This window comes from Kogia breviceps, chromosome 3 (assembly GCF_026419965.1).
Source record: "Kogia breviceps isolate mKogBre1 chromosome 3, mKogBre1 haplotype 1, whole genome shotgun sequence".
Classification (NCBI taxonomy): Eukaryota; Metazoa; Chordata; class Mammalia; order Artiodactyla; family Physeteridae; genus Kogia; species Kogia breviceps.
The window spans coordinates 57,438,888-57,454,290 of NC_081312.1; the positions used below are offsets into that span (position 1 = coordinate 57,438,888).

The following is a 15,403-nucleotide window of genomic DNA, read 5'->3' on the forward strand; positions in this document are numbered from 1 at the left end:
CAGGAGTGCACTTAAGAAACTTCAGCAACACAGTGGAACCAAAATGTTGAGAATAACTACACAAAATGGAAAGGAAGAAGAGTTTCATTTTGCCTGCATCATCCAATCCTCTAGGCCAGAATTGTTCAGTGCCAAGAGGGAACTCTCCAGCTAGAAAGAGTTCCCCTCACTGGCAAGTGGAGAGCAGGGTGAATAACCAGCTTCCCCAACTTTTCAGGGCTGCGCACAATGGACCTACTTTAGCTTCATCCCACCCAAAGATCAGCAAAGCTGAGATGTATAGAAATGGCTAGGAACAAGAAGGAAGAGCAGGGACTACCAATATCGGCTATGGAACATGAGCAGCCGTGGTTCTCAGTCCTCTTCAGAGGACTATCTGCTTTCACCAATAAAGAACCAATGACCATCACAGCTGCCACTAACCCCCTGCAGATTTCACTGGTTTTGCCCCACAGGTATTCATGTTGGCAGATGCCAGTCACTTGAGTTCCTCTCCATTTCCTCAGCCCCTGTCCTGCCCTCACAAGAACAGGGGATCCATACCCACATCTATCCTAGACCTCTGTGGCTGGGTGAGTGCAGTACACTAGCCTAGAACACCACGGCTGACTGCCACTGCTGGGAGTGTGCTTGGGACTAACCCATCTAGCTGTGTACTTGCACACCACTAGGCTGAGTCTGTTCACTGCCCTCTACTGTTGTACAGCCATCCTGCTGCCACAGTAGTACACGCCAACAACAAAGTCCTCAGCAGCTGCCAGTGTGCTCACAGTTGGCTCAGGCACTTGCTTCTGGCCCTGACCCCCCACCAGTACATATGTGTTTGCAACTGACCCCTTCCACTACACCAGCACCTGCAATTGGTTCCCGCAGCACAGTGTGTGCACATCACCTACTCTGGCCATCATGGCTACATGCCCTGGTCCCTAGCTGCTGAAACTGGGGGCACTGCTGAGGAACCCAACAGCCTTGAAGCCAGTAAGAACCTCCTGCAGTGCTTGTCAAGGTCCGTGCAGTTGTCAATGTGATGAGTCTCAGTGGCCTGAGCCAATGAGACATTACATTCCCCTAGGGCCCAGAGCTGCCATACAGTCCTGCACTTGGCACACTACACAGGTAGACCTGGGGTCATAGCATGTCCCACCTGTTGGTGAAGAGGAGACTGCTTCTTTACATGTGCAGATACCTATATAAGGCTACAAGGGTCAGGAAGAATCAAACATGACTCCATCAAAGAAACACAGTAAACTAGTAGTAACTGACTCCAAAGAAATGGAGATACATGAATTGCTCAACAGAGAATTTAAAATAATTGTTGTAAACATGCTCAGACATCAAGAACACTGATCAAAATTTAACAAAATGAGGAAAAAATACAAGAACAAAATGAGAAGTTCAACAAAGAGATAGAAAACATAATTTAACCAAGGAAGTGAAAGATCTAGACACCATAAAGTATAGGGTGTTGATGAAAGAAATTGAAGGAAGATACAAGTAAATGGAAAGATATACTGTATTCACGTATCAGAGTTAATATTGCTACAATGCCTATACTACCCAAAGCCACCTATAGATTTAATGTAATCCCTATTAAAGTTTCAATGGCATTATTCACTAAATAGGAATAAAACCCTAAAATTTGTATAGAAACACAAGACTGAATAGCCAAAGCAATCATGAGAAAGAACAAAGATAGAGGCAGCACACTTCCTGATTACAAACTATATTACAAGGTTATAGTAACCAAAACAGTATGGTACTGGCATAAAAACAGACACATGGACCAGTGGAACAGAATTGAGAGTCCAGAAACAAACCAATGCATATATGGTAAACTAATATTTGACAAGGAGCCAATGGGGAAATATAGTCACATCTATAAATTATACTATAAATGATGTTCACATGCAATAAAATGAAATTGGACCCCTATCTTTCACCATTCACAAAAATTAGCTTGAAACAAAGACTTAATTGTAACACCTGAAACCATAAACTCCTAGGAGAAAACATAGGGGCAGAAGCTCTTTGACATCAGTTCTGGAAATGATTTTTTGGATATGAAACCAAAGCACAAGCAATAAAAGCAAAAATCCAGAGAGGAGTACATCAAATTAAAAAGCTTCTGAACGGCAAAATACACAATCAACAAAATTAAAAGGGAATCTACAGAATGGGAGAAAATATTTGTAAACCATATATCTAATAAGGGGTTAATGTCCTGAATATATAAGGAACTCATAGGACTCATGAGCAAAAAAAAAATCTGATTAAAAAATGGGTAGAGGACTTGACTAGATATTTCTCCAGAGAAGACATGCAAAGGTTAATAAGTACATCAAAATGTACTCAACATCAGTAAGTCCTCAAAGAAATGTAAATCAAAATCACAATGATATATCACCTCATGCCATTAAAATGGCTACCATCAAAAAGATAAAAGATAACAATTGTTGTTGAGAATGTGGAGAAAAGTGAACACTGGCTCATTGTTCCTGGGAGTATAATTCGTAAATTTCCACTATGGAAATCAGTATGGAGTTTCCTCAATAATTAAAAATAGAACTAGCATATAATCCAACAGTTCACTTCTGGTTATATATCCAAAGGAAACAAAATCACTATCTCAAAAAGATAACTGTACCCCCAGGTTCATTGCAGCACCATTCACAATAGCAAAGACATGGAAACAACCTAAGTGTCCATTTACATATGACTGGGTAAAGAAAATGTGATATATATTAGAATAAATATATTATATATTAGAAATATATAATAAAGTATTAGCCATAAAAAAGTAGGAAGTTGTGCCATTTGCAACACATGCATGGACTTTGAGGGCATTATACTAAGTGAAATAAGTCAGAGAGAGATGAATACCATATGATCTCACTTATATGTGGAATCTAAAACTATGGAGCTCATCTTTTTTAAAATTAATTAATTTATTTTTTAAATTACATATAGTTGATTTACAATATAACATCATGTTAGTTTCAGGTGTACAGCACAATGATTCAGATATATATATTCTTTTTCCGATTCTTTTCCCTTATAGGTTATTACAAAATATTGAATACAATTACCTATGTTATACAGTAGGTCCTTTTTGTTATCTATTTTATATATAGTAGTGTATATATAATATATAGTACATATTAATCCCATCCTCCAAAGGAAGGGACAGAGAAAGGAAGGAAGGGAGGGAGGGAGGAAGTGGGGGAGGGAGGAAGGAAGGAAAGGGAGGAACTAGAGGAGGAGGAGAGAGGGAGGGAGGAAAGAAGGAAGCAATGCAGAAATAAGGAGATGAGTCAGTAGTTTCAACAGACAGTGAGGTCATCAGATTTGGGTGTAAAATAAGTATGAAGAAATAAAAGTGGGGACGAAAATGTGAGTAAGGAAATACAAGTAGATTTGTAAAAGTACAAAAGTAAACCTCAGGAAATATTTTAATTGTTAAATTAAAACCTGCTCTTATATTAGGTGGAAAAAATAAAGTACCCATAATACATACAAAGATAGAAAGAAATAATGACCACTGTCTGTCCTTCGTATCCCTATCCAAGGGCTCAGCACTGTCAACATAGGCCCTGGAGGGCTGACTGTCCTACACCATTTTATACAAGGGACTAGAGCATCTGTGAATTTTGTTATCCATGGGGTTCTGGAACCAATCCCCTGTGGATACTGAAGGAAAACTGTATAATGTTAAGAAACATAAACTAGAATAAGAAGTTTTAGAATGAGAATAACTAGCCTGGATGGATGGATGGATAGATAGATAATAGACAGATATATGTAGGTATATCCAGATATAATAAAGAGAATGTGACAGGCATATTCAGAAGACAGTGACTGAAAATTCACTGATGAGCACCAATAAATAATTTTAAAACAGTTCATACATACTTATAAAATTTAAAATCACTAAAAATAAACAAATCATAAACGCTAAAAGATAAAGAAAAAATATTTCCTTTAAGTCAGTGATAGGGTGACAACTGACAACTCCTTAGTAAATTGGAAGCCAGATAATAATGACAACATGAAGAATATTAAGAATTTTCTTTTGAATACTTGTAATAACAAATGACCCAATTGAAAATGATTCAACATTTTCAAATTTATTCTTTCCCTTAGCAATTTCTGTAGGCATATAGTATGGTTATTTTTAAAATTAATTCTTAAAACTATATAAGGCTAATTTTGTGTTTTATATAATGTTATTAACTGATTTATGGAATTTAGGTTACAACTAAACTTTAGTTCTTTCTAGATTCAAGAGTTTGTGAAAAGGCAAAATGTACAGCCCTGGTTATATGTACTGCTCTCTGTATAAATAGCAAGATAAGCAAGCTATAATTTATTTCATTTATTTTATTTATATTATCAGTATTTTAATATGCCTCATAAAACTTTCTTATAATTCTATTTATAGTTGAAGTAAAATAAACAGTTACCAAGAACCTATCCCTTTCTAGGTCCTTTATAAGGAGAAGTGCTTTTTGATATCTGAAAAAAAAATTTGATACTGTGGGAGAAAAAAGATGTAGTCAGATAAGTATTTCAATAAAATAATAGTGTCGGATATTTTGGGTGGAAGAAATGGTAACTCTTCCTTAAAAATATAATCTATGATTTGAAGGAATTGTACATACAGACTTTCTAGACAGAAGTATCAAACACATACTAAGAAGGTAACTTGAAAGAGCATGGCATTTTGGGAAAGTGAATTATTTTTATATAATTAGGGTTGAGTTCCAAGTGGAAAATGTGGCAAGAGACTAATTAAAGTGGTCTGTAGTTTTCAGATCATGAAGGACACTCTAAGGTATGAAAGAGATACTGGTATTTATTCTGAGTGAAAAAGAGCACTATATAATGGATTTTGAAATAAAAATGACAGGATTAAAAATTTGTCTTTTACATCTGTTACTCCTGAAGCAATATGAAAGACAGTAGGTTCATCTGCAGTATTTTCTCCCATTCTGAGGGTTGTCTTTTCATATTATGATCTCCTTTGTTGTACAAAAGCTTTTAAGTTTAATTAGGCCCCATTTGTTTACTTCTATTTTTATTTTCATTACTCTAAGAGGTGGGTCAAAAAAGATCTTGCTGTGGTTTACGTCAAAGAGTGTTTTTCCTATGTTTTCCTCTAAGAGCTTTATAGTGTCTGGTCTTTCATTTCAGTCTTTAATCCATTTTGAGTTAATTTTTGTGTATGGGGTTAGGGAGTGTTCTAATTTCATTTTTTTACATGTAGCTGTCCAGTTTTCCCAGCACCACTTATTGAAAAGGCTGTCTTTTCTCCATTGTATGTTTTTGCCTCCTTTGTCATAAATTAGGGGACCATATGTGTGTGGGTTTATCTCTGGGCTTTCTATCCTGTCCCATTGATCTATATTTCTATTTTTGTGCCAGTACCATGCTGTCTTCATTACTGTAGATTTGTAGTATAGTTTGAAGTTGGGGAGCCTTATTCCTCCTGCTCCATTTTTCTTTCTCAAGATTGCTTTGGCTATTCATGGTCTTTTGTGTTTCCATACAAATTGCAAAAATTTTTGTTCTAATTCTGTGAAGAATGCCATTGGTAATTTGATAAGGATTGCATTGAATCTGTAGATTGCTTTGGGTGGTATAGTCATTTTCACAATATTGATTCTTCTAATCCAAGAACATGGTATATTTCTCCATCTGTTTATGTCATCTTTGATTCTTTCATCAGTGTCTTATAGTTTTCTGAGTACAGGTCTTTTGCATTCTTAGGTAGGTTCTCCAAAATATACAAACTGCTCATGGAATGCAACATCAAAAAAACAAATAACCCAATTAAAAAATGGGCAGAAGACCTAAATAGACATTTCACCAAAGAAGACACACAGATGGCCAAGAGGCACATGAAAATCTGCTCAGCATCATTAATCATCAGAGAAATGCAAATCAAAACTACAATGAGGTATCACTTCACACCAGTCAAAATGGCCATCATCAAAAAGTCTGCAAACGGGGCTTCCCTGGTGGCACAGTGGTTGAGAGTCCGCCTGCCAATGCAGGGGACACAGGTTCGTGCCTCAGTCCGGGAAGATCCCATATGCTGCGAAGCGGCTGGGCCTGTGAGCCATGGCCACTGAGCCTGTGTGTCTGTAGCCTGTGCTCCGCAACAGGAGAGGCCACAACAGTGAGAGGCCCGCGTACTGCAAAAAAAAAAAAAAAATCTACAAACAATAAATGCTGGAGAGGGTGTGGGAAAAGGGAACCCTTTTCCAATGTTTGTGGGAAGGTAAATTGATACAGCCACTGTGCAGAACAGTATGGAGGTTCCTTAAAAAACTAAAAATAGAACCACCATATGACCCAGCAATCCCACTGTTGGGCATATACCCTGAAAAAAACATAATTCAAAAGGACATATGTACCCCAATGTTCAATGCAGCACTATTTACAATAGCCAGGACATGGAAACAACCTAAATGTTCAATGACAGATGAATGAATAAAGATGTGGTACATATATACAATGGAATATTACTCAGCCATAAAAAGGAATGAAAGTGGGTCCTTTGTAGAGATGTGGATGAACCTAGACTCTCATACAGAGTGAAGTAAGGCAGAAAAAGAAAAGCAAATATCATATATTAACATATATGTGGAATCTAGAAAGATGGTAAAGAAGAACCTATTTGTAGGGCAGGAATAGAGATGTAGACATAGAGAATGGACATGTGGACACTGTGGGGGAAGGGGAGAGTGGGAAAAATTCGGAGATTAGGTTGGACATATATACACTACCATGCATAAAATAGATAGCTAGTGGGAACAAACTATAAAGCACAGGAAGCTCAGCTCAGTGTTCTGTGATGACCTAGATGGGTGGGATGGGGTTGGGTTAGGAGGGAGGTCTAATAGGGAGGGGATATAGGTATACATATAGCTGATTCACTTCACTGTACAGCACAAACTAAGACAACATTGTAAAGCAATTATACTCCAATTTAAAAAAAAAAAAAAAAAGAAACACAACAGGGAAAGGATGCCACTTAGAAACATGTTACAAAAATCCAGGAGGAAATTAAAGAGATATAGATTCATCTACTTTCTATTTATAGGTGCCCGTTTTAATCTGGTAACTTTAAAATAATTTCCAGTATGCAAAGTTTTATTTCGTTCATTAAAAAGACTGCTTTACAGTAAGTCCCCTACATACAAATGAGTTCTGTTTCGAGAGCACATTCATAAGTCCAATTTGTTCATAAGTCCAACAAAGTTAGGCCTATGTACCCAACTAACACAATCGCCTATATAGTACTGTACTGTAATAGGTTTATAATACTTTTCACACAAATAATACATAAAAACAAATATAAAAAATAAAGCTTTTAAAATCTTACAGTACAGTACCTTGAAAAGTACAGTAGTACAGTACAACAGCTGGCATACAGGGGCTGGCTTTGCGTGAACAGGCAAGAAGAGTTACTGACTGGAGGAGGGAGAGGAGGTGGGAGATGGTAGAGCTGAAGGATCGTCAGCAATAGGAGACCAAAGGCAAGCTGCAATTTCACTCACTCCTGACGTTGATGGCATAGTTTCTGATTCCTTGCTGGATTCAATTCTGTCTACCCTCTTGAAGAAACAATTCAGTGATGCCTGGGTAGTAGTTCTTTTTTTTCTCATCAGAGATGACATGTTAGCACTTGGATTACATTCTGAATGGCTGCTGCAACCTTTGCGTACCATTCTACATTCGGGTCCTGTGCTTCAAAAACTAACAGTGCCTCCTCAAATGAAGAAAATCCCCTTGCCATTTCTTGTGCCGTGAATCTCTTCAGGTCTTCAGTTACTTCTTCCTCTTGTCTCTCTTCATCTTTTCTCAGGGCCTCCAATTCTGTCCAGTCTTCACTAGTAAACTCGTGCTGCATAACAAGGAGTTCAATGAAGTCATCCTCTTGCAGATCTACCTCTAGCTTCTCGCTGAGGGTCACTAAGTTGCTGAAGACCTCTTTGGACTCCTCATTCACCTTCTCAAATCCACGTAAATCTTGAACAAACTGCAGGCAAAGATTCTTCCAAACCCCATTCATGGTAACGACCCTAATCTCACACCAAGCAAAGTCAATGCATTTTATGGCCTTGTAGATGTTATAGTCCTTCCAAAATTGTTGCAAGGTTATTCCTGATTCATCACTCACCTTTACTGTCTTTACAAAAAGTGTGACATAAATAGTATTTCTTGAAAGTTGCTGTAACTCCATGGTCCATAGGTTGGATGAGCAACATAGTACAGTATTCAGGGGCAGATGCACTACTTTGATGTTGGGATGAAAGTGGTCCATGAATGGGGGGTGACCAGAACACTGTCAAGCAGCAAAATAATGTTGAATGGGACGTCCTTCTCCAAGCAGTATTTCTCTATCTCCAGGATAAAGTGGTGGAAAAACCAGTTCTGGAAAGTGGCCTGTGTAACCCAGGCTTTGGGGTTACTCTTCCACACAACAGGAAGAGAGCCCTTGGCTATGTTTTTAAGGGATCTTGGGTTCTCTGAATGATAAACTAAGAGAGGCTTCAGCTTCATATCACCAGAAGCATTGCCACCAAACAACAGAGTTAGCATATGATTTTCTGCTTTATAGCCTGGCATCAACTTTTCCTCCTTACCGATGTAACTTTGGTCTGGCATCCTGTTCCAACACAGTTCTGTCTCATCCACATTAAAGACCTGCTTGGGTAAATACATGCCTTCATCAATAATTTCTCAAAGCAGTTCAGGAAACTCCCCAGCAACTACCGTATCTGCACTCACTGACTCCCCACTTACTTTTATATTGTGACGGTTGACTCTAGCCTTTAATCAATGAAACCAGCCATGGCTGGCATTAAAAGATGCACCCTCTGATTCTTCACTGTGTTTTTTCTTCAAGTCTTCATAGAGGCTTTTAGCTTTCTCTTGAATCACCATTAAGCTGAGTGGGACTCGATGCTGAGGCTGCTCCTGCATCCACACACTGAGAAGTTTCTCCATCTCCTCCATCACTTTTCCACACTTCTTCAATATTATTGTTGATATCCTTGGCACAGCAGACTTCACATGTTCCATGATCTTGTCCTCTTTCTTTAGAAGTGTGCCAGTGGTTGAGTGATTCATGTTGTAAGAACAAGCGATGTCTACCATCTTTTCATCTCTCTCCACTCTCTCAATTATTTTCACTTTTGTTTCCATCGTTATTGCTTGGTGCTTCTTAGCAGTACCAGCTACATCACCCCTGCTTTTACACTTGCTTCCAGACATCCTGGGCTTGAAGTAAATATACTGTACTGCTGCACTCTATACAGCTCTCTTTTTTTTTTTTTTTTTTAACTTCTTTATTTGAGTATAACTGTTTTACAATAGTGTGTTAGTTTCTACTTTACAACAAAGTGAATCAGTTATACATATACATATGTTCCCATATCTCTTCCCTCTTGTGTCACCCTCCCTCCCACCCTCCCTATCCCACCCCTCTAGGTGGTCACAAAGCACAGAGGTGATCTCCCTGTGCTATGCGGCAGCTTCCCACTAGCTATCTAATTTACATTTGGTAGTGTGTATATGTCCCTGCCACTCTCTCACTTCATCACATCTTACCCTTCCCCCTCCCCATATCCTCTATACAGTTCTGTACAGTAAAGTACACAAAAGCACAACCACTTATAGAGGATGCATGCACTTGACAATACACATCAGATATGTGAACTAACTGATGTGATTGAACACATGAATGCATGCTCACATCTTTGAAAGTTTGCAACTTGAAGGTTTGTATGTAGGGGACTTACTGTACGTGATTTTCTCTTTAGATCCATTAACTCTTGTCCATTCTATTACTCTTTGTTTCCGTATATTCATGGTCTTTTGACAGTTTTTGTTTGGTCCCGTTTTTAATCTCCACTTATTTATATTTGTGTTTGGTTATAATTTTATTTAATATCCTAGCTTTTCATTTGTATAACACTTTAAGAAATGCCTTTTCCCTGAGTACTCACACTCCATAGCTAAATCTAATAAATGGATTACTTTGGATTACTCTATTGCACATCAGGCTCTCTGAACTCCATGGACTAAGTTCATCATTCATTCATTTGATGTTTCTGCATCAAAGAAGAAGGATCCTACAGTGATGAAGAAATGAGAGAATTGGGGGGTAATAATTGAGGCATGCCTTATAAGGCCATAAGGATGCAGGAGTTAGGGAGAGGGAAATGCAGGTGATTCCTCATCCTCTAACTTTGGTCACTTGGATGATGTTGATTTCACACTCTGAAAGACAAAATGTCAAATACAGATGGAGGGTGTTGAAATCTGCCTTTGATCTGATAATTTCAAGATACATAGCAGGTGATATAGAGGTCAAGATATAATTCAGATTTCAATGACAATGGTCTAGGAATACTCAAAGTATAGTTAGTAGTTGAAGTCACTGAAGTGAGTGAGATTTCTTAGGATGTATGTATATGAGTGAAAATGGAAGAAAGGCACACAAAGGGAAGGAATAGGAGAGAAGAGGACAAGAGTAAAGAAGAAAGCCTGAGAAGAGAGAAAAAGTGAGCATTTTTTAAAAAGTAGAAGAGAACTGGTACTGCTGCCAAAAAACTCAGCCTCTGTTCACCAGTGCCAAATAGAAACTTGGAGACAGAGCTCTGGAGGAGTAGAAAGGAGTAGTAGCTTTATTACCTTGCCAGGAAAAGAGGGGAACAGGGGGCTAATGCTCTCAAGATTGTGCCCCCTTTCCTGGGAAGCTGGAAGGGGTCTTATAGTTTCAGGGTGGAAAATAGGGCTGTAGATAAGGAACAGGGCTGATGTAGTCTTGCATTCTTCTTTCCTTCTGGAGACATTGAGATCATTAGGCCTGGCGTCAGGTGGTTCCCGAATAAGTTCTGGTGGTTCTCAAGGTTATCATTCTGTGACCTTCTTTTTGGAATGAAGAATGCTCACAAAGGAAAGGAGAGTTAGGTAGGGTTGTCTTGGAGAAGTAAACATCAGGTGTGTAGTACAACCTTAGCTAGAGGGCATTTTCACAGGGAAATTAAGCAAGAAAGAGAGGGAGAAAAGAAAAAAAATCAGTAGGAGACCAGTTGCATGGGCAGAAAGAATAAGGGCTGAATAAAGGCTAACATAATGGGGGTGCCTCAACTAGTTTCTGCTACAGCAGTACCATGAACAGAATCCTGAAGTTAACAGCTTTTATGAGGGTAGAGAAACCTATGAACTTTATATACATATTTGAAACAAAATTCATCTCTATTCACAAGCATTTACCACTGCAGAAACAAAACAACAACAACAGAGCAGGGTGGGTGGGGGTGGCAGGAGAGCCAGTGGGTTAAAAAGATTGGTGACAGAGAAGGAAAGAAAAAATTTCAAAAAGAAGCATCATGTACAGTGCTCTAGAAACATCAGATCAGAAAGTACTGAAAGTTGTTTACTGCATTCCACAACCAGGATATCATAGTGTTCTTGACCAAAAAAAAAAAAGTTATTTTTTTTAAATAACAGAGGTAAATAGATTTCAGTTTGTTGAGAATAGACAGTGAATATCTTGAATATGAACACTTCTCTCAAGGAGGTAAAAATATAAGGGGAAGGAATGAGAAATAGCAGAATTAAAGAAGGGCTTATATCCAAGAAGTTTTTGTTTGGCTATTTGTGCTTTTTAAAAAAATGTTTAGAAGGAAGACAATGGAACAATTTTAAAAGATAAATAATATCAATCTGTAGAGATATTTGATGGAATATTTTCACTTGTCTTAAGTATGTGCTTTAAATACACTTTCTTGGAACATTAAAGGAAATTAAAACTCAGCATTTTTGTTTGTGTAAACTACATCATTAGTTCCCCTCTTACTCCGTCCTCCATGGGTTAACGGGAACTAAAGTAGATAAAAACTTTAAATTATTTGAAGTTTAAGTAAATAATTACAACTTTGCTATGAATGAGCTGTTACAAATTAGAACACAGATACTGCTAAATTTAAGAAGCTATTCCCTCTCCAGGGAGCAGGTCATAGGCTTCTATACAGTATTTTCAGTCTTAGATCCTGCTGCCTTATAGTGACAGCGTAGAGGCCCAGTGGTGGAAAAAGAGGAGGGTTCTTGTGTTAAGAAATCATTTAAGACACTCAAGTTAACTGGCTTTTGATCTGAGGCATGGAGACTAATATGGTGCTCATAAAGACACAAGTAGCTAAATACAATAATAAATACTAAAGATAGCACTTTATTAATTCAAAAGTACATGTACATTTAATAGAAAAGGGCCTGGTATATACACGGGATTCAATATTATTTAATGAAATAATTTTAGAATCATGAAGATAAACTTTGAGTTTCTCTTTTTCTATTCAATGTAAAATAATGATATAATGTCTCAATGTAAATCAGAGTAATTGGAGTATAGATTTAGTTGATTGGATGACATAGTCTATGCCAGCCTCAGCTTATATTGTTTCTTTTTTGTCTGATATTGTTTTTTGCTTTTTAAAAAAAAAAAAATAAGGCTTTTTTGTGGGGGAGTGGGGAGCAGTTTAAGGTTCACAGCAATATTAGGAGACAGTACAGAGATTTCCTAATATCTGGGAGGAAGAAATTTTCTTTTACCCATATAGGTTTTTCTGGCTGGTCTAAGAATTACATTGACATGAGACAGATTAACAGGAGAAAATCAAACAAAAATTTAATAACATACATACATGGGATACCCAGGAAAACTCAGTAAACAAGATGGCCAAAGCCCTCACCTTAAACATCATCTTCAGTTAAGGACAATAAAGGATGTTGGGGGTAATGGTTTGGGACTTCAAAGGGGAGGAAAAAATTCACATGGAGATGGAAAAGCAAATGTTTGGTAAACAAATGTCTGCTGGGCCTTTCAAAGACAATCAGACCCAGAGTGAACTCTGATCTCTAGGCACTGCCTCCTCTCTCCCACCACATCTAGCCCATGTTCTTTGCAGATATCTCTGGTGATAGCCCTTTATCTAAATTCTTTAAGGAGCTAAGAGTGGGATAACAAGAAAGAATTCTTGAGCCTTCTGTTTCTTAATAAAAATCAACCTGAAATAATCCTCATACCAGTGAGACATTTTGGGGTTACAAATTTTGCTTCCTTACACCTACATACCTCCTGCCCCACAGATGCCTAGCTTCCCACATTATCAAAGTCCCTCGCCAGAGGAGTACATTTGTTACAGCTGATGAACCTACGTGGACACATCGTAATTACCCAAAGTCCATAATTTATACTAGAGTTTACTCTTGGTGTTGTGTAGTCTGTGGGTTTGGACAAATGAATAATGATTTGTGTCCATTATGGTGGTATCATACTGAGTATTTTCACTGCTCTAAAAACACTCTGTGCTCTGCTATTCATTCCCTGCCACCCCACCACCACACAGATCAAACACAAACCTCTGGCAGTCGCTGGATGTTTTTATTATCTCTATTATTTTGCTTTTTTTTTTCTGATATTTTTATTCCAGAGCATATAGCATCATCCCTGTAAAATGAATATTTAATGGTTTTGTGGACTAATGTAGTTCAGATCCAAGGTTCAAAATCCAAGATTCTTTCCCTTGGAGTGTTAAAAGTAAGTAGACCTATTGGTAATATAGAATTGACCCCCCATTCCTTAATAAAAGAAACATACAGTCTAATAAATAAAATTCTATGCCAATAGAAGCAGTCTAAGCTTGGGCCTATAGGAATGAATGCAATTCTCTTCTAAATACAAATTTCCAGCATTGCTGAATCAACCATATTGTTGATCCTGAATTCCTCCACAGTTGCATTTCCTCCATAGTTACACAGCTTTGTTTTACTTAACTGAATAATTGTGGCAACAATTATGAGGATGATGATATTTTTAGGGAAAAAGATCAGTAAAATATGAACTTCAGAATGTGGCAAATTGTCATTTATAAAGTAGAAACCTATTCATTCTAGCATGGGAAAAGATAGTTGTCACATAATGGAGTTTTTCAAGTAAATATGCAAAATGCCATTCACTATCACCATTGGGGTTTGGTTTTCAAATATGAAAATAAACATATGCATAAATATTGAAGGATTACATACTTTGTGCAATACACTTAGTGAGGTATTTTAATGAGAGAATATTTTGCATAAAATATATAGGAGTAAATGGTTCTTCAATGACTTAAATGTTTTATTTATTTTTGGGGGGGTAGGACAGGTAATTTATAAACTTGAATAATTAAATAGATTCAGAGACAGAAAGAATTAAAATAATATTGAAGTCCATAATCACTACAGGCATCCAGAGAAGGGAATGATTACTTAAAGAAATAGGTTTTCAAAGTATGTGTCATGTATTCCCTATAATATTGAGCCATTATCACATGAACATTCAAAGTGTACCTACTGCCATAGGAATATACAAATGGTCATATATACTTTATAAAAAATTAAGTACTCAAAAAAAATTAAGTACAAAATGTTTACTACAATATTCTATACATTAAAAATATTGAAACAAAATGATTAGGTTAGAATATTTTATGAAATTAAAACTTAAAGCAAACAAAATTTAGTTGAGGCAGTTCAACAAGCAGCATTTCTATGGGAAATGATTGAAATATTCATTACTGGGCAATATACAATGGCTAGCTTCTGAGAGTAAAATTCTTTGATTTCAGATTATATTCTTGGTATCATTTAACTAATTAGCTAAATGCCTTGCAGTTGAAAAGCAACTGTTATAAGCCAGATAGAGACCACTGTAGTTTCAGTAGTTCTTTTGAGTTTCTGAAAATTTCTTCCTCCTAAAGGTCATCATTGATACATAGTTCTAAATTGATACTTTCTGCTGGTCAAACACAGAAATACGACTTCACAGTCAAATGTAACAGACTTTATTTGCTTTATTTGTTTATCTAAATAGTCATTGCATACCGACATGTCTTGGTTTTAAAAAAAAAAATTAAGTCATTAAATGAGCTGAATGGGGCAACTAGAAACAAAGTATTTGACCCAGTTTAATTTTATTTTAATATACATGTTTCAACAAAATTTTTCAACAGAATGTTACAGATTCAGTTTTTCTATCACCAGCAGGTGCTGTGCTCAAAAGCTTAAACAGTTACGGTAGTTTAAGTGGAAATAAGTGAATTAACTCAAGTAAAATGAAGGATAATTTCAGTTTCTAGCTGTTAACCTCCTTGTATTTCTAGCAAAAACAATATGGTCCTTCCTTTTAAAAATTTTAGTGGAAATTCGGATAACCCTTATTAAATATGTATTATTGCCACTTACCTAAACACATTTATTAAAAAAAGAAGATGCTAAAATAGGACTCACTTTTTGTAAATCAGGGGTATGAAGATAAGAAACGATGTGGTGGTAATAAAAATAATGC

General features: G+C 36.9%; 1 protein-coding gene across 1 annotated transcript; it reads right to left on the minus strand.

The window, feature by feature from the left end:
* Positions 1 to 8,844: 8,844 nt before the first annotated feature.
* On the minus strand, positions 8,845 to 9,282 carry LOC136793885 (putative CENPB DNA-binding domain-containing protein 1). The gene has a single exon (XM_067030605.1). It carries the CDS (start codon positions 9,280 to 9,282, stop codon positions 8,845 to 8,847), a length of 438 nt encoding a protein of 145 aa, XP_066886706.1.
* Between the last annotated feature and the right edge of the window lie 6,121 nt (positions 9,283 to 15,403).